Raw genomic sequence first — 20,584 nt, 5'->3', positions numbered from 1 at the left:
TGTAAGTAGCATCTATGGAGGGAAATAAACAGTCATCATTTCAGCTCAAGACCTGATGAAGGGGCTCAGCTGAAACATTGACTGCTTTCCCCTCTGTCAATTGTGCCTGACCTGCTGGCTTTGTGTGGTGCTGCTGTCTATGGGGTGTTATAGGAGCATGCTTGTCACATAGAAAACGTGCCAGTTACCAGCAGAGAGTCTCATGCACACCAGGGACTGTCATCCTGCTGGTACATCAGCCTACAGCTCTAAACTATGGATGTTTGATGCACAGGGAGTAACAACACTGCAGGTTGACGCATCAGCGATGTACCTACCTGCCAAGTTGCTCTATCACTATCATTGCTCTATCACTATCATTGCTCTTTGCCTTCATCTGAGCAAAACCCACAAGCTGGCACATTTGGCAATGTGACCATAGTTTATCAATTATCTACTGAATGACAAAATGCTCTCACTGGGTTTCAAAACAAAAGGGGCAGTGCAAAATTTGTTTGTTGACGAGGATTGGTTCCTCCCCTTTTAACTCGACATAGGCTCAGGAACAGTGTCAATTTTATCCCACTTGACCTGGGTTTAGGAACATAGCCAAAATGACTCACCCTGTCCCTTATTGCCAAGGGAATTTACCAACTTACACTGGGTCCCAGGAGCCCTAATCTTTTGGACTGGTCACCCAGGCCTTTGACTCATGTGAGACTGGTTATGGAAACAAGGGCAAGTTGGTCATTTGGATCCAAGAAAAATGGCTTGGCAATAGGTCACAAGAGGGTGATAGTATAGGGTTGTTCTTGGTGATTGGAAGCCCATGACCAGTGGTGTTCCACAGGGATCAGTGCTGGAATCCTTGCAAAGCAAGCAAGCAACTTGGATGTGGAAGTAAGTTTGTGGATGACACAGATTACCAGAGTTGTTGATACTGTGAAGGGTAGTCTTGGACTGAAGAGTGACATCTCCGAAAGGGGCTGAGAAATGGCAGGAGTTTGAGGAGAGACTGGGTCTGTTCTCCCTGGAGCAGAGGGAGGCGGGTCGGGGGAATGATTGAGGTTTGCAAAATTACAAGGGGTATGGATAGGGTAGACTGCAGAGGTGAATGAAACTAGAGGACATAGGTTTAGGGTGAGGGGCAAGAGATTCAGAGGGAAAACAAAAAGGGATCTTCACCAGAGAGTGGCACTGCTCAAGACAGCATTTAAGTGTTTAATGAGCACTTGAATCACTTGGGCACAAGGGCCATGGACCAGGTGCTGAGAGCTGGTGTTAGTACAGAGGGATGCCCACTGGTCATCAGGGACAAGTTGTGCCAAATGGTATTTTCCATGCCATACAATTAACTACATTTCTGATTTAAGGCATCAACCTTCTGTAGTGTCAGCATTACCCCACCATCATCACACCTCCCTACTTTTTGCCCCCTCCTTTAGAACAAAAATGGAGTCAGGACACCATCAACAAGACCTGTTTTCACAAACTGGAATTAATGTCTTAAGCTTTTATAGATGCACCAACTTTTCACAATCCATGACATTCACATTAGAGCCCAAGGTGAAAGTTGTTCTACTGCAACTCCAGCTCAGCTTTGTACCTCAGTACTTGCAGGGGTTAAAAAAAAAAGCAAAACCAGTCACCTGCTTCAAAAGAACCACACACACACACACACACACACACACACACAGAGCAGCCACTAAGCAATAATTGTTTTTAATTCAAAAATCCATCTGCATTATTTAATTTCTGGTTATTCTTCTACACTGAAAAAAAGGTTTATTCATACAAAAAGGATACTGTTGGCAAAAAACAAAATAAACTTCTAAATATAGGCTACAAGTCCAAATTCCCAAAGAGATGATTAAATCAATGCAGCATTTTTGAAAAGATTCCAACACAAAGTTACAAATAGAGACTAAATGATTCAGAAGGCTTTGAAGTGATTTAACACGACGATGAAGCAAAGCACTCATGTCTGAGAGCTGATTCCCATATAAATGCCCTTCATCTGCTGTGAAAATTTCATTATGGAAAGCAAGCAAGAAACAGGTAGCTGGCTCAGTCAATTGTAATTTCAATAGAGAATGCAAGTTTGTTTTTGTGATTCTGTCAGTCAATCACAACCCTCAAATCTGAGGGTCACTGCAGCATTTTTGTGAATGACTTCACTCTGGGCATCAGTCAAAAAAACAAAATCAGCCTCCTGATTGGTTGATCCAATTTAGCAGAGAGTCCTGAAGAGTTGATTCAGCAGAATGCAGTCATCTACACACTGGCAATTTGCTCAGTCAGGTGTGTAGGAGAACTGCCCTCCCAACCACTCAGCCAAACAACCAGGTGGTGGGGGGGGGGGGGGGGGGAAAGAAGGTGTAAATATCAAATCTTGATAACCAAAGTATTCTAAAAGCCAAGCCAACAACTTGGTAGGTCAAGCAGTTGCTCAGTATATGCAATCAACAACTCTCAAACATCCACTGACCATCGATGGGAAGCTACGTTCACACCACTCCCCCCCCACCCCCAAAAAAGTGCTGGGTTTTCCCCACAGAGCAGTTGGACACTGGCAGCTTATTACAAGAGCAAGAAGATTCTTGCTTGTTCAAAAATAGGATACTGTTGTAATTCAGGGATTTCTCCCCCCCCCCCCCCACCCCAATTTCATTTATTGCACACACTTCGGTTAATTTCTTTCTCTTGGATTATTTGTGGCCCCACACAAATTAGGTTTACAATTCACAGTATTTCCTTAGTGGATGGAGGCTGGTACATTCAGTCTGTTTGTCTCAAATCCAAAGGTCATCCACCAAGGGGAGGAACTCTTCAATATTCCTTCAGTTAGGAATCAAATCTATAATTAAAAATAAGCAGAATATAGTTGAGGATTTCACAAGAACTCAAACATTTAGCTTTTACTTAATCTACATTTAATCAAGAGCTGATGCTGAGATTAAGCAATTTGACAAACTACTAAAAAGTTATTTATAGACATTTGCATGCAAAATACCAACAGACTTTAGTTAAATGGTTGTGATTTCCCGGTTTGAATGAACTTAGGTGACTCCATGCCCCAAAATAGGAATGAGGCAGAAGAAAGTCAGTTGTGGTCCCTATTCATAGCCCAGTTTGCATTGCATCTAGTGGACAGGACCAGTCACATCACAAGTGCTTTGGCACTCAAGTGGCATCCATTGCCTAGGTTCACAAGAGAATTCTGTGACAGCAGTAAGGAGTCTGCACAGTTACTAGATATGGGGCTTGTCATTAAAAAAGAGAGGTGCATAGAAATTGCTTTTCATAGAGGGTGGTGAATCTCTGGAAATATCTCTCCCACCCCCACTCCCCAGGGTTATGGAGGCCAGATCAGGGAGTATTTAAGATAGAGGTAGGGGTAGATAAAATGCAGAAAGTTTGGGGAATTGAGAGCTATGGGAAACTAAAGAGTTAGAGACCAATGTAGATCAGCCATGGTCATATTGAATGGTAGGGCAGGTGGCCTACTCAGCACAGGAACAGGCCCTTCAGCCCTTGACGTCTGTACCAATCAATGCCGAATTAAACCAAATCTCTGCCTGCACATGATCCATATCCCTCCATATGCACATGTCTGTCCAGCAGCCTCTTAAATACCACTATCGTATCTGCTTCCACCACTCCACACCCCCCCTCCACCCCCCAAAACCCACTACAGCCCATTCCTGGCACCCCCCCCCCACACAAACCTTAAATGCATATCCTTTAGTATGAGATTTTCACCCTGGGAAAAAGCCTGACTGCCTACTGTATCCATGCCTCAAATTTTAAACTTCTCCCTTCAGCCTCTGATACTCCAGAGAAAACAACTTAAGTTTGCCCAACCACTCCTTATAGCTCAGATCCTCTAATCCAGGTAGCATCCTGGTGATCTTCTGAGCCCTTTCTAAAGCCTTCACATCCCTCCTGTAATGGGGCAATCAGAATTGCACACAATACTCCAGATGTGGTCTGACCAAAGTTATACATCTAAGGGAAACGAATGTTTCCGAGGTATGCAGATTCACTGATTGCTGGGTTTAATAGTTGGTTATGCACTGACTCAATTCACATATCAATAGGTTTAAGTGAACTGCTGGGAGAAGTGAACACACCTTAATGTCCTGTTTGGGTTTGATTCCTGGTTCTCAAACCAGCAATCCTTCAAGTGCAGCCTCAGAGTTTTAAAGCTGCAACACAACTTCCTAACTCCTGTACTTAGTACCCCAACCAATGAGGGCAAGCATGCCATACACCTTCAACACCCTACCTACTTGCATGGCCAGGTTCAGGGAGCTGTGGACTTGGACCCCGAGATCCCTCTGTACACCAATGCTGTTTAGGGTCCTGCCATTAACTGTATCCTTTCCCCTTACATTTGACCTCCCACAATGCAACACTTCACACTTGCTCAGATTAAACTCCATCTGCGATTTCTCCCTCTATGTCTCTAACTGATCCATATTCTGCTGTATCCTCTGACAGGCCTCTACACTGTCCACATCTCCAATCCTTGTGTCATCTGCAAACTTACCAAGCCACCCACCTGCATTTTCAAAGTCATTTGTACACAGATGCCCCAGCACTGATCCCTGCACAACATCACTGGTCACACCAGAATAATACTATTCCACCATTATGCCATCTTCTATGGGAAGCCAATCACTGAATCCCATGCATCTCAATCTTCTGGATCAGCCCACCCTGAGGAACTTGTCAAACACCTTATTAAAATCCACATCCACTGCCCTCATCACCTTGGTCACCACCTCATAAGACTCAAGTTGGTAAGATATTACCTGCCCTGCACAAAGCCATGCTGACTATCCCTATCAGGCCATGTTCCATGTTCTTTCCCCCCCCCCCCCCACCCCACCCCAAATGTGCATAAATCCTATCCAAGAAGCTTCTCCAATAGTTTCCCCACCACTGACCTATAATTTCCTGGATTATCCCCTTCTTGAACAAAGGATCAACATTGGCTACTCTTCAGTCCTGTGGCTAGTGAGGATACTGTTGTGAGAAAGCCACATGGCTGTCACGTGACAGTAACGACACTGACCGCCGCTGACCGGAGGACAGCGTTGCTCCTCTGATCGGAAGTGATACTACTGTCAATCAAGGTGTGGCTCCACCCAACCCTCAGGTGTGGGAGTACCTTTTGCATCTGAACCTGTGACCAGTACCCTTTGTCTGAACCTGCTTGACCATTGGTTGTGGCAGGAACCTTTGTCTTTGACTCCCACACCATTGGCTCGTTTAAATCACAACAGTGAGGCTCCACCCAGCCTCCTAGTACCATAAAAAGGGCCGTGTCCACTAGCCCTTCCTCTTTTGATGACCCCAGGAGTAGTGAGACAATGCTGCAGAGATCATTGGTAAGAGTGCATCACCACATGGTCAGGGAGCGTTTCACTCAGACTCAGAGTGTTAAGGGCCAATGCTAGTGTGGGATGGCCATTGAAGTGTTATATCCTGAAGTTGTACATCGTTACTGTGTGCACGTGTGTATCAGTGTGTGTGTGTGTGTGAGTGTATTTTACCCCAGTTGTGCTTCCCCTCTCGCGCTCGTGGTATCCTGTGCATGAGTGAGCGTGTGTCTGTTCCCATCCATTCTGTCCCACATTTGCCTTTGTGATTAAACTAGTTTTGGTCTACAAAGCTCAAGTCCAGACTCCTTGATCCTTAAGACAATTAAAAGGGTGATTTCACACAACAGATACATAGATCTTCAAGGCCTGGAAAGGGAGCAGTGTACATGCACCTGTCTACATCAATGGTGCTGAGGTCAAGAGGGTTGAGAGCTTCAAGTTCCTGGGAGTGAACATCACCACCAGCCTGTCCTGGTCAAATCACGTAGATGCCATGGCCAAGAAAGCTCACCAACACCTCTGCTTCCTCAGGAGGCTAAAGAAATTTGGTTTGTCCCTTTTGACTCACCAACTTTTACTGATGCACCATAGAAAGCATCCTATCTGGACGTATCACAGCTTGGTATGGCAACTGCTCTGCCCAGGACCATAAGAAACTGCAGAGAATTGTGGACACAGCCCAGTGCATCACAGACACCAGCCTCCCCTCCTTGGACTCTGTCTTTACCTCTCGTTGTCTTGGTGAAGCAACCAGCAAAATCAAAGACCCCACCCACCTGGGACATTCTCTCCTCTTCCATTGGGTAAAGGTACAGGAGCCTGAGGGCACGTACCACCAGACTTAAGGACAGCTTCTACCCCACTGTGATAAGACTATTGAATGGTTCCTTCATACAATGAGATGGACTCGACCTCACGATCTACCTTGTTGTGACCTTGCACCTTATTGCATTGCAGTCTCTGTAGCTGTGACATTTTACTCTGTCCTGTTACTGTTTTTACCTGTACTCCATCAATGCACTTTGTACTAATTCAATGTAACTGCACGGTGTAGTGAATTGACCTGTATGATCGGTTTGCACGACCAGCTTTTCACTGTACCTCAGTACAAGTGACAATAATAAACCAATACCAATCTCCTCTTGCCCTTTTCAATAACCTGGGATATATCCCATCAGGTCCTGGGGACTTATCCAGCTTAATACTCTTCAAAGGACCCAGCACCACCACCTTCCTGATCTCAAAATACTCTACCACATTGGCACACCACCCCCCCCCCCCCCCACTGCTCTCACTGACCTCCATGTCCTTCTCCTTGGTGAATACTGATGCAAACTACTCACTTAGTACCCCATTCACATCCTCTCATTCCAAGCACAAATGCCCTCCTTTATCCTTGAGTGGTCCTACCCTCCCAAGTTATCTACTTGTTCTTAAAAAAAAATGCAAGTATAAGATGTCTTCGGATTCTCTTTAAGCCTACTTGCCAAGGACTTTTCATGGCCCCTTTTGGCCTCTCTATTCCCCTGCCTGAACTCTTTCCTGCTGTCTTTATATTCCTCAAGGGCCCCACCCGATTTTAGCTTCCTATACCTTACATAGGTTATGAATTTAGTCAGAAAGCACAAGGAAGCCTATCACCCAAGGTTTCTTTACCTTGCCATCCTCACTGGATCCTTCCTCCTTACTGGAATGTGCCAGTCGCAAGCTTGGATCAGCTGGTCTTTAAACAACTTCACACGTCAGGTAATGACTTGCCCAACTGACAGCTGTTATTGGGCAAGTCCACATTTGACATGTGGGAGTTGCTCCCAATTAACTGCCATCTAATAATGCTGTAATTTGTCCTCCCCACTTTAGCACTTTTCTGCAAGGTCCAGACTTTTTTTGTTCATAGTCATCTCAGAGCTAGAGTTGTGATCACTGTTCCCAAAGTGCATTCCTACTGAAAAGCCAGTCACCTGACCAGACTCTTTTTCTTGCATACTGGACCTTGCTCTGGGAAATCTCTTGAATGCACTGAAGAAATTCTGTCCCATCTAAGCCTATTGCACTAAGGAAATCCCAGTTATTATTGGGGGAAATTAAAGTCCCCACTATGACAACCTTTTTGCTTTTACATCTTTCCATAATCTGTCTGGACAAGTGTTCCTCTGTTTCCTGGTAGCTATTGAGGCTTACAGTATAATCCCATTCAAGTGACACCACCTTTATTTTTGAGCTCTCCCCATATTGCCTCAGTGGATGAGCCCTCCAGGACGTCCTCTGAGTGCAGCAGTGACATTCTCTGATTAGTAATGCAACTCCTCCACTTCTTACCTCCCTGTCTCACTGAGACCCAAGAACCCAGTCCTGTCCCTCTTGTAACAAAGTCTCTGCAATGGCCACAACGTCATAGTTTCATGTACTAATCCAGGCGGCAAGTTCATCTGCCTAACCCAAAATACTCCCAGCATTAAAACAAACATGCTTCAGCCCATCAGTCCCACTGGGTTCATTAACCTGCTCTTATTTTCTTATCTTGACAAATTGTCAGTACCCAAGCAAAAGGAAATTGTGGAAAAACAAAGCGTGACAACCTTGTGTGCAAACTCACCAATTTTCCTCTCGCCAAACGGTCCGGCAGTCATTACCGGAACAAGACTCTAGTTTAATCAGCCTCTGGTTCATCTTAACAAGTAGCGAGGGGTTCACATGTTTGACGATATTGGTCAATTGATGTGGGTCAGAGGTCAAGTTATAGACTTCCACAAAATTCTAAAGTAGGAAGAGAAAACAAAAAGAGCAACAAACTTAGAGAAAGTTAACATTGTGACTGTCACCAATATTTGTATTATTGAGAGGTCAATAATTACTAAAAAAATTATGGAAAGAAAATGGGGACCCACTGCTCACAGAAAGCCCAGGTTTAGTTGAGGGAATAAAGCCAGCACAAGCACTCATGGAGTGAGAAACTTGACTCACCTCACTGTCTGCAAACTCACAGTACTGCAGATTGCTTTTGGATAATGTCCGGACACAAGCATAGGTGTTGTTAAAGGAATCTTCACACACACAGTCAGGAAAACATTCCTAGCAAAGGGAAAAGGATGGGTTTGAAAAGCTTCCTGATTTTTAATACAAATTCATACACTGGAGCTGTTTGTTGATGCAGTCTCCATTTGACTGTAGAAACTCAGCAAACTCAAACGACGGGCAAGATTTAGTCATTTACCCTCTCCCTCAACTTGCTGACTCTTGGTTTCTCAGGAACACAAAATACTCACCAGCACTTTATACAGGAGGGTGTCTCAGTGGACACACCACTGGTTAGCAACTCATCCAGAGTCTCACCAGACATTCACAATCACCGTCATTACAGCAGCAGTGAAAAGCTCGATTCTCTTTCCCCTACCCTGGTATCTTTGGCTAACAGTCTGAGGTCATTTAAATATTTGCAGTTATAAAGCTATTGTTCACATTTGAGAAATCACATTTCCCTTGAAATATAACAGCACTAATTTTCACCTGCAAATTTTGATGCCTACAGATATCCACTGTTATTAAGAGTCAGTCTGATCTTTTAGTCACCTTCCTTCATCAATAGTGTTTAAGTAACAAAAAAACCACTTAGAAACAAAATCTTTTGGGCGAGAACCTTTCTGTAAAGTGGCACAATGTGATTAGGTGCAATATTTATACTTATTGGTTTTGGCTCCCTTAAAGGATCCTATATAAATACTCACAGTCTCACCAGGCCCTACACTGGGGCACGAAGGGTCACTCCTGTCACTACCTTCCCCTGTGTATTCCACCAGGAAATCAGTGCGCCAGTGGGTTTTATTCTGTGAAGGGTCCTGTATGGAAAGGTGTTCAAATAACTCAGCTCTAGAGAAAACAAAATGGACTCGAGCATACAGAAGTTCACAGAAACACCCCTTATTCTGGATGACTACCCCACGTATTGGTATATTATTGTCACTTGTAAAGATTAAGATTTCTTTATTTGTCACATGTACATCGAAACACAGTGAATACATCTTTTTGCGTAGAGTGTTCTGGGTGCAGCCCGCAAGTGTTGCCACGCTTCCAGTGCCGACGTAGCGTGCCCACAACTTCCTAACCTGTAAGTCTTTGGAATGTGGGAGGAAACCGGAGCACCCGGAGGAAACCCACACAGACACGGGGAGAACGTACAAACTCCTTACAGGCAGTGGCCGGATTTGAACCCAGGTCACTGGTGCTGTAAAGCATTACGCTAACTGCTACACTACTGTGCCTTGTACTGAGATAGCGGAAAAACTTATCTTGCATACTGATTGTCCCAGTCAATTCATTACACTGGGTTAGTACAGAGTGCATTGATGTAGTGCAGGTAAAAACAAAGTTTCTACCAGTTTAAATCTGAAGTGCTGGGATGTGGAAGTGTGGAATGACTTATCATTGCTGCTCAGAAGGGGTACAGGAACTACTTTATGCTTTTCCCATAAACTGGCTCTATAGTAAACCTTCTGATAGAATAGCAACATGGACTTCAAAAGGACTGATGTTGTGAACTAGCTGTAGAGACCCACCCAAATGATTCAGAAGATTTAGGGTTCAAATCTATTCTGAAGTCCTTGTGGTGAACCAGAATATAGTTGCAGACAAGAGCACACTTGTCTTCTGGGAGAGGGTGGCTTTTCCCCACCCCCCTCAGCACATGAGGGTCCACAAGACCTTCCTGTACTAGGGGCAAGTATCCTGTGGCCTGGTATAAAGATGGCTGCTCCTTCTGTGACTAACCATTTGGTGATCAGCCCAAGAATCCTTTCCCTCCAAGAGCACAAAGGTACACTAATGCATTTCTTTTGTGCGAAAACAAAAGTTGAAATTTATTGAAATAAAACTGGTAGAAGTTACTAAAACTCATTTGTGTTTAGGATTGTAGATGTGACATTATGCACACTGATTCTGTGAAGTAGATCTCATCTCTCCAACAGAACACAATTACCTTCTAAGACGTTTTTATCATGCTTCTAATAACTAGGTGTTGGAGAAACCAGACAGAACTCAAGATTTGCAGTGAACAGATACTCACACAACCCCCCAGTGCAGTTACAAGTTTTATTAACACTTCAGTGTACCAGCAGTTTCACCTTAAAACATAATGCACTCACCACGAGAGGAAGGAAGGACATGCCGTCCATGCTTTTCAATTCATCATATCCAGCAATATTCAAAAATGTAGGGGCCAAGTCAATATTGAGTATGGGTTCCTGCATGATCAGATAAACAGATGCAATTCAGTTAGTTGTTGTATAATAGCCCAACCAAGAGGATCCACTTAATCCTAGTCAACTGCCAGCACAATAACTCCACCTTTCACAAGTGTTCCTGGGCATTTGCTGCCCAGTGTTATTCCTGCTGTGCACCCCACAGTCCAGAAGTGAACTACACGGGGACATCTACAATTCATAACATTTAGAACATAGAACAGCACAGAAACAGGCCCTTTGGCCCACAATGTCTGTGCTGAACGCAATGCCAAACCAAACCCTTCTGCCTCCACATGATTCATATCCCTACGCCCATCTAAAGGCCTCTTAAACACTGTTGTATCTGCTTCCACCACCACCCCTGGCAGCCACCATTGTATAAAACAAAGCCTTGTCCTGCATCTCCTTTAAACTTTCCCCTTCTCACCTTAAATGCACGTCCTCTAATATTTGAGATTTCTACCCTGGGGAAAAAAGATTGACCATCTACCTTATCTATGCCTCAAATCTTATAAACCAAGCAGGTCTCCCCTCAGCCGCTCCAGAGAAAACAACCCAAGTTTGTCCGACCTCTCCTTATAGCTCATACCCTCCAATCCAAGCAGCATCCTGGTGACCTTCTGAACCCTTTCCAAAGCCTCCCCATCCTTCCTGTAATGGGGCAATCAGAATTGTACACAATACTCCAACTGTGGTCTGACCAAACTTTTATACATCTAAGGGAAATGAATGTTTCCCCTCAAGGTATGCAGATTCACTGATTGCTGGGTTCAATAGTTGGTTATGCACTGACTCAATTCACATATCAATAGATTTAAGTGAACTGCTGGGAGAAGTGAACACACACCTTAATGTCCTGTTTGGGTTTGATGCCTGGTCCACGAACCAGCAACGGCACTCGGATGTCAAACTCGTAGAGTTGCCGCTTGTCAATGGGGAGAGAGAATTGCCCTGCAAACAGAACCCAGTGTTAATGCTCCTTCTCCCAGACGTCACTGCCTCCATAACAACTGAAAACACGATAAGATTAATCTATGGGACACCCACCTTCCCCAAACAGCACAGGGGCAGCTCTTGCTTAGAGTATAGTGATAATGTTTCCACATTATTCCTGCCTTGTAATTCACAATCCTACTGAAATTTATCCAAATGTCAATGAGAAAGGGAAAGGGGTTTTTGTAAACAGCAGGTCATAACCCCAATCAAGCTACTCACTGAACTCCCAATGTTCTTGGACGAGCATCAAGAGGCCACTTATCCACAATATTAGTGACCAATAATACCCTATGGTTGATGTTAGAAACTCTTCCTGGAGAATGTTGGCACTTTGCCCAGAAAACATTTAAGTGCATCTCCCATTAGCAAATGCACATTTAAAGGCAAAAAAGTAGAAACTAAATAAATTTGCCAAGTCTGAAGGGAAAAATTTCAGTGATATTTGCACCTCATGGACTCACTCCAACACACCACCGCTGATGCCACATTCTATGAAAGGAGGTTCTTGCATTCATTGCAAGATCACTGGTATCAAATGTACAAAGCAAGCAAGAATAAAACTTCAAGGATTTAACAAAATCGGAGTGTTGGAATCAAATTACTGTCTTTCATTAACGTAAAACACGTGGATTTGGATTAGTGACACCACAACACCTTTCATACCAAACCGACCTGTGTGATAGCCATTGTCGGATGTATAGAAGATGTAGGTGTTGTTCAGCTCCTTCACTTCCTCCAATTTATTGATCACCTTCTCCACCAGGTCATCCACAGAGAGCAGAGTCTGCCACCTGTTGAGAGCAGGAGGAAATGAAACAGCTTGCACGGAGTTGGGAGGTTTGCAGCACAGGTGGAGGCCACCTCACACTGCCACTCATGAAGCAAGGGGTGGTGGATATCCTGCAGAACCTGCCCACAGCAAGTTCATGACTGAGACTACCTTCCTCATCACTTGACTTTTGTTCTAATAGTGTTCTTTCAAAAAAATTGTGCATAGTTAATTCATGTTTTTTTTCTTGTGAATGTTGTGCATTGATGCTGTGTGCCTGTGATGCTGCTGCAAGTTTTCCATTGCACCTGTGCACACATGGACTTGTGCACATGACAATAAACTCTGTGACCAAGCAACCAGTCTGCAATTACAAGGTCAGAGTTTGTGGGGGGGGGGGGAACCAAAGTGGTCAGAAAGTGAAAGTGTAGGATAGTGGGGCAGTTGGCTGGAGAACAACTGATCACAGGCCATCAAAAAAAAAACTGAAAGAAACACTAATGCTTCCAGGTCCTGATGTATCGTTGTAAGGTGAAATGGAGTGGATTGGCCCCACTCACCTTTAACATGTGAGGATAACAGAGGCCAGGAGGTGATTGGGAGCAGTTGGTGCAGGGACAAGGAAGATTTATGATAGAGTGGAAGTGGCAACTATAGTGATGATGGGAAAGATGGATTTAGAGAGATTTAATACCAATAGCAACTGTCCAAACAAATGGTTATGATCAGAAATCCCTGATTACCTATCTGGGAGGTGGTAAAGTAGTTGGAGACCTGGTTAGTTGGCAGGTATTCTGCTTCCATCAGCTTGTTAGTTCACATGCTCAGTATCACCATGATCAACTACACCAAGTTCTTAGTGTGACAACCCAGACCTAAAGACAAGCGAGTCAGTCCTACTGCATTAACAAACAGTTTGGGATTTGTCAGTTCTAGTTCTAGACACACATCGCTTCATCTTAGAAAGTAAAACATCAATTGCTTTGACCTAGCTAGAAAGGATTTGCATCCATTCTCTGGACTGGAATTAAACCCCAGTTCTGGACTGCAAAGGCCAGAGTGTAGTGAACTCTACAACTTGGTCTACAATAGGCTCAGACTGAAATACAAGAACAAAGTACCTTCTTTTGTAAACACTGTCCAAAAATTCGATAGAAGTGTTCTTCATTGGTGTCTTAGCCTGTCGGATCAGCCAGTGTTTATTCTGTGGGAGTGAGCACAAACCATCTTGAACTGCAGGCGAGACTTGGTTGCAGTTGTATCTTGTCCAGGTCCCCAGCCCAACGTTCATGCTAATTCAGGTCTCAGTGACCTTTCAATGCAGTTCATGAAACTGAAGGAGTTGCTGCAGTCCCCTTGATGGTTAGTGAAACAAGTTAACAAACCTCAAGGGGTCTTGTTTTAGATAATGTTAGTTCTGAAATGACCAGGTGACATTGAAGCAATGGCATTAGCTCTAGCATCTCTCGGCTTCTCCTGCCATCTATTGGCAATTATTGATAATTACAATTTAAAACTAGCTCTCACCATCCAACTTCGCAGCAACAAAATAAAAAAAACAAATTTGAAAAACAGATTAGCCAGCAATTGAGAACAGATGCAGTAATAAAATGAAGGAAATGTCTCTCCAACATTTGTGGTGATCTACCTCCTCTAACTTCTGAAAGCAAGATAGTGATATTCAACCTTTTCCTGCCATCAGAACCCTGCAAAAATTTCTCAGCACATCAGTTAAATTTTCCTAATTCTCTGGTCTAAAGAGCTAATCCCTGCAAAGCTGCACAACCTGCTGCATTTGTTCTACTGACCTTTCCATGAACATTGAAGCTTCCATGGCGTGGAGCTTTAACGGTGACGTAGGATTTGGTGTACCTGGGAGCTGCAGTCCAGGGGGAGTGACAGGCCGGGGTTGCCAGCACCATGAAGAATGGAACATCATGCTTCCTGGACTCCAGAAATTCCACAGAGCGGTTTGCCTGTGCAGAGATGATCAGACAGAGGTTCGCAAATCAGACAAATTTCCTTACTTCAGTTCACCAAAACCAACATTTCCCAAAGCAAGTAAAATTTTTAAATGTTAAACGTAGAAAGCAAGTGTGGAGAAGAGAGGAGAGATTAAGATTTTAGACCCATGATCTCTCAGCAGAACACAGTGTTATACTCCTTCGCTGTGACTCGTACCCACTGATGACCAATTCTTCCTCCACACACAAAAAGCAACCCTGCATTTCAAGTGTTTTGGCTGAAATCACTCCCATCCTCCAGGGAGTGACACACACTACAACTCTGATCAAGGCAGAAACTAGTCTCCAAGCTTAAAACTGAACAAACAATTGGCAACACAACATTCTGATAATTGCTGGAGATAGACTGGTTCCAGTGGGAAAGGTGTACAATTCAGACACCTTGTATACTTAGTAGCTCCCAGTGTGCTTTCAAACCGATGGGGAGATATGCAAGCCAAGGTGGAATTGTTAGTTTCCTCCCAACATGAAGGGCACTTCCCATCATCGGGACAGAAAAGTAATGTTGTTGAATTACTTAATGAAAATAAACATTTCTTTACAAAAAAAATGCATCAACATGCATAGATAAGCTCCGCTTCCTTCCTCTTTGTTTCTTTGGAGGACAGAATACATTTCTCCTTTGAGCTGCATATTAGCAAATTTATTGAACCCAAATCACTCAACAGTACAGTAACCTCAGCTTTCTTCACCAACATCAGTGGCAATCAGGGTTACAAAGATTGGCACAAACACATCACCATGTGTTGAAGGAATATTACATCATTTAACATGTAGTGTAGCCAAGTACACTTTTGTTTTACTTGAATATGCTACTATCCCAATTAAGAAAATATTCACAATCAAGTTATTCCCCAAAATGCTTTCAGCAACAGCTAGAGAGTTGTTTAATTTTTATAAACTAGATCGTGCACAGATTAGTGCATCCATTTTGACAAAACCACATGTCTCTGAAGCTGTGTCGTTGCCCCTTCTATTGTAGTTTAGCAATAACATTACAAGTTACTTCCTTTACATTATAGGAAAATACAAAGTGAAGTCCCCGATAGCTCCTCATGAACTGAGATTTGACAATTCAGAACTGCTGTGCCTTACTATGAGGTCAGTCAGATAGTCCTTTTGGTAGTTGCCATTGTGCCTTTCAGCAGCACCGTTCACAGATAACGTGTAGTTGTAGTACTTTGAGTTTCCCACCTGCAAAGGAAGATATCACAGATCAGCTCATTAAATTAAACAATCCTCTGCAAATGAGGATGTTAACCTGAAAGATCCCAAATAGTTCTCAATCTTAATAACGTCCAGGAAACAAGGAAGTTGTTAATCGACTATCCCCAGATCAAAAACAGAAGTGCTGGAAGAGCTCAGCCAGTCAAGCAGCACCTGTGGAGAGTCAATGTTTTGGGTCAGGAACCCTTCCTCAGAACTGAGTTAGTTATTGTAGGACTCTTAACAGTGTTGAGGAAGAGAGGGATCTTGGGTCCCTCAAGGTTGCCATGCAGGTCAATAGGGTTGTTAAGTAGGCATATGGTGTGTTGGCCTTCATTAGTCAGGGTAGAGTTCAAGAGCCGTGAGGTAATGTTGCAGCTCTATAGAACTCTGGTTAGACCACACTTGGAGTATTGTGTTCAGTTCTGGTCACCTCATTACAGGAAGGATGTGGAAGCTTTAGAGAGGGTGCAGAGGAGATTTACCAGGATGGTCTACAATCCAGGCAGCATGTCTTATGAGGAGAGGTTGAGTGAGCTAGGGCTTTTCTCTTTGGAGAGGAGGATGAGAGGTGACTTGATAGAGGTCTACAAGATAAAAGGCATAGATTGAGTGGACAAACTTTTTCCCCCAGGGTGAAAATGGCTAACATGAGGGGACACAATTTTAAGGTGAGTAGAGGAAGGTCTGAGGGGATGTCAGAGGCAAGTTTTTTTTTTAAAAAGGGCACTGATGGATGTGTGGATTGTACTACCAGCAGAGGTGAGGGCAGATACATTAGGAACATTTAAGAGATTCTTGGATAGGCACATCGATGATAGAAAAATGGAGGGCTATGTGGGAGGGAAGGGTTAGACAGATCTTAGCAGGATAAAATGCCAGCACAACATTGTGGGCTGAAGGGCCTGTACTGTGCTGTAATGTTCTACGTTAGTTATTGCAGTGGAGTGAGGGGCAGAGGTCAAATGTGGTGCAAGCAAGTTACCTCATGGAGATAGGTTAAGACAGATCAGCTGATAAAGGAGCTCAAGTACTGACATTTACAGAAACAGGTCAGAAAGGGACATCAGCACAATGATGGAAATAATGAGAACAGTTTACTTGAAGTTGGAGAATTCAATGTTCTTTACATTGTTCCCAGACAGTCACAAAGTTCCCGGACAGTTCTTTGTTGGGCCTCAGTAAGGCAGTGGAGGAGACTGCAGACAGAGGTCAGAGTGGGATTGAGAATTACAGCGCAGGCAACAAAGCTCAAGGTCATCGCTGTGGGCTGAGCACTGGTGCTGCTCAGGGTGATCACCCAATCTGTGTTTGGTTTCTCCAGTGCAGAGGAGACCACTAATGCAGTACACCAAGTTGGAAGTGCAAGTGAATCACTGCTTCACCTGGAGCGATTGCTTGGGTCCCTGGACGGTGGGAAGGGAGCGAGGTGAGAGGGCAGGTGATGCTTAGAACCATAGAACACTACAGCACAGAAAACAGGCCATTCAGCCCTTCTAGTCTGTGCTGAAACAGTATTCCACTAGTCCCATTTACCTGTACCCAGTCCACAACCCTCCAGACCTCTCCCATCTACGTATCTATCCAATTTATCCTTCACCTCTGGTTGTGTGGGAAGGTGCCCTGGGAGTGACGAGTGGGGCAGAGGAGCAGACCAGAGCCAAAAAGTGAGTGGTCCCTGTAAAATGCAGAAGAGGGGAGGACATGACTGGTGGTGGGATCACGTTGGGGTTGGTGGAAATTCTGAAGGATAAACACATTAAAGGATGATGGTGGGGCAGAAGGGAGAGTACCAGGGAACCCAGTCCTTGTTCTATCCAGGGGAGAGGACAGAGAGCACTAGTGTGGGACGTACAGTTGACAGCTTCATCCACTATGGCAGAGGGGAAGCCATGTATTAGGACAGAACATATTTCAGGAGGTACTGGAACGGACAGCCTCCTCACTGGAACAAAATGTGACGGACAAAACCTGGAAGAATGAAGTCTTTGCCAGAGGCAGAGTGAGGGGATGTATTGGCAGGGTAGCTGCGGGCTTGTAAAAGATGTTAGTGGCTAGCTCATCTCCCAAGATGGAGATGGACAAACCCAGGAAGGGAAGGGAAGTGTCCGAGGTGGACCACGTGAACACAAGGTGGAATTTGACAGCAAAGGTGATTGAGATTTGAGTTGTGTACAGGGTGTGGCACCAATGCAGTCGCTGATGTGTTGAGCAAAGAGCTGGGGGTGTAGTCTGAATAAACCTGGAACATGGACTGTTCCACATACCCAACAAATAGAGGTGTACCTGGGGCCCCATGCGAGTTCCCACAGCTACACCTTTAACTGGCCTTGTGTCTTCCTCACTCTTCCAAGACTGTTTTGAAAACTGCAACCCTTCCCCCAGTTCTGAGGAAGGGTCCCTGACAAAAGGTTAACTGCCTTCTCTTTCCACAGAGGCTGCTCCATTGGATGAGTTCTTCCAGCATTTGTGTTTGTGTCAGATTCCAGCATCTGTGGTTTTGTTTCCCCACTGTGTGGGATTAATTGAGGTCAGTTGCTGCCATGGTCCACCTACCTCTGGATGGACAGTGAGACCACAGGAGAGTACCAGATCCCTCACATTGTGGATCCAGTTTAGACCAGTCCAAGATGACAAGTGGCTGGGGTCATGAGATTGCCATGGACCAATGAGCAAGGCCAAAGGCATCTTATAATCCCACTCAAGAATTTCTAATGAAATGATTAAGGTGAACATGTGGTCAAATGTATAATCCGAATCTTTGATAAACAGTGACATTTCCCAACACATTCCATAAAACTGATTTAATACATCAGATTATTTTTCTCAAAATACAATGCATGATCAAAAGGGTCAGCTCTGATTCCTTTTCTTTGAAGGATGAAATACATTTCCCCTTTGTCTCATTAGAACCATTACCCAATTCTGTCAGCAAGGTCTTATCTTCCTTTTCCAACATTCATGGATAAAAAGACCAGCTGGGGATGGGAACAAGCCTACTATGATTGCTTGAAAAGGAACATTAGTCAACAGTGCAGAGTTAGTAAGTCAGAAGGGGCTTAATTGGTTCGATAAAGCATTGAGAGTTAAGAGCATTCTTTGCTCAAGCTGCCTCTGGGGCCTACTTCAAGAAGGGAAGCCAGTGGTAGTTTCTGGTCTCCAGCAGCTACAAGATGACATTCACCAGAGAGGAGCTGTGACAACATTGAGTAGTGTGGATATTGGCCAGGTGAGACAACAAGGTCAGAATACATGGAAGCACCATCACATTCCCACAGCAGGGGCAGCCAGGCAAGTATCAGAGGGAAGGGGGGGGGCAGCAAGCAGAAGGTAATAATTCATGGGATTGGCACATCCTTTAACATTCTTGTTAACAGTCTTCAAAGTGACCCAAATCAGCCATGGTACAGAGTCTGGAGTTACAAATTTGTTAAGAATGTCTGATCGACTTCTCCAAAAAGCAAATGAGTGAATCAGCTGGTTTTATAATAATGGTTAGATGCTTTACTAGTTCAGTAATAGAGATCTTTACCTCAAAGCACATTAATAAATTGCCAAAAGTGTGCAATCTGTCGAAGAAAACTAAATTACTGCAATATTTTAATTGTTCATTAGCCAAACTACAAGGAAACTGCAGTTTTGGCTGTGTTGTGCATCTATTTGCAATGGGTGTTTGTGTAGCTTGGTCATATTCAAAAGTGAGAACAGATCATCCAACATCAGCAGGCAAGGTTATTGCACATTTTAGTCAGCTTGTTATCAAACATACACAGATTAATGTGAAGAATTTGCCACTCTAGAGGGCAGGCAATTGTTGGGTTAATAATGGAAAACTCAACTTTCAGACTGCAACAAGGTTAGATGTCCTAAAGTGTTTCATAAAGATAGGAGTCAGAAAGAGGGAATACCTAACAAACATCAAGAGAAAAATTGAAAAGTTTCATTGAAGGAGGGGGCCAATTTGGGAGAGATTGAGTGCAGATCCTGGCTGGCTGATGAGCAAAAGTCACCCATTTACAGTGCCTGCAGATCTCAGTCTGCTTAAGGAGAGATCACCACCTACCAGTCCATGCCAATGATCCCAGCCCATGGGGACATGGGCTGTTCCACCAACTGCAGGATGCCCATACTGTCAGAAAATAAAGCACACATTATCAGTGGAAAGATCTGGCCAGAATTCCTTAGAAGGGCAACTAGATTCTAGAGGGAAAAAAAACACCAGATCATTATTTGGAAATGCAACATTACATCAGCAGAGCAACATCCTTGCCCTTCTGTAGCCACTGAACACCCAGGAATTGGTTTATATAAATGACTACAAAATAGCAACATTACCCAGATTTAGTAGTAACAGTAAAACTAATTGTTTGCTGTCACAAGACCATAAACCCAGCAGTAACTCTGGGATCTCCTCACATGCATAATGTAACAAATGAACTCTGACTGCACATGCAGCCTTGAATGGAAGTCACAGGAATTGATAAGAATGGGTCACTTCTGAAGCAAAAAATAGCCTGAAAATATTTCATTTTGTTGCACTATTTCCAAGTTTCCTTTTATTTACTCAGTCACAGGATGCCACCATCTTTAATTGTTTAGTTGCCCCCAAACTGAGGAGGCAGCACGAGTCAACCACACCAGGTGGGTCTGGAGTCACATACCAGGAAGGATGGCAGAATTTTTTCCAAAGGAATTCAATGAGTCAAATCAGTTTTTAAAAGGTCAATCCTGTCTGTACATTTGTGGTCATCCTTAAAAATATTTTTTTTAATTCCAGGTTATTAACCCAATTTAAATTCCACAGCTGCCATTGCAGATTGAGACTTGTTACTGGTTTAATAATTTAAATTGCTATACCACCATTGTAGAACAGGTTGATTTTAAAAAACAGTTTGCAAAGTTAGAAGTACCCAAACACTCTTGTCTCAATACATTAGTTTTATGTTTGTGGAATAGATTATATTGAAATAATTGAGGTAATTC

General features: G+C 43.8%; 1 protein-coding gene across 1 annotated transcript in view; it reads right to left on the bottom strand.

Moving 5' to 3' along the window:
* Nucleotides 1-1,385: 1,385 nt before the first annotated feature.
* Nucleotides 1,386-20,584, bottom strand: part of gnsb (glucosamine (N-acetyl)-6-sulfatase (Sanfilippo disease IIID), b) — a 31,107-nt gene continuing 11,908 nt past the window's right edge. Inside the window, exons 4-14 of the mRNA XM_052040858.1 lie at nt 19,665-19,730; nt 15,491-15,589; nt 14,180-14,347; nt 13,493-13,575; nt 12,275-12,393; nt 11,454-11,557; nt 10,508-10,606; nt 9,095-9,205; nt 8,334-8,441; nt 7,966-8,126; nt 1,386-2,836 (exon numbers count right to left, since the gene is read on the bottom strand). Of these exons, the coding sequence (XP_051896818.1) occupies nt 2,836; nt 7,966-8,126; nt 8,334-8,441; nt 9,095-9,205; nt 10,508-10,606; nt 11,454-11,557; nt 12,275-12,393; nt 13,493-13,575; nt 14,180-14,347; nt 15,491-15,589; nt 19,665-19,730 (1,119 nt within the window). The 3' untranslated portion in view covers nt 1,386-2,835. The remainder of the gene's footprint in view (nt 2,837-7,965; nt 8,127-8,333; nt 8,442-9,094; nt 9,206-10,507; nt 10,607-11,453; nt 11,558-12,274; nt 12,394-13,492; nt 13,576-14,179; nt 14,348-15,490; nt 15,590-19,664; nt 19,731-20,584) is intronic.

This window comes from Pristis pectinata, chromosome 29, assembly GCF_009764475.1.
Source record: "Pristis pectinata isolate sPriPec2 chromosome 29, sPriPec2.1.pri, whole genome shotgun sequence".
NCBI lineage: Eukaryota > Metazoa > Chordata > Chondrichthyes > Rhinopristiformes > Pristidae > Pristis > Pristis pectinata.
This window is presented reverse-complemented; position numbering and strand designations above follow the sequence as displayed.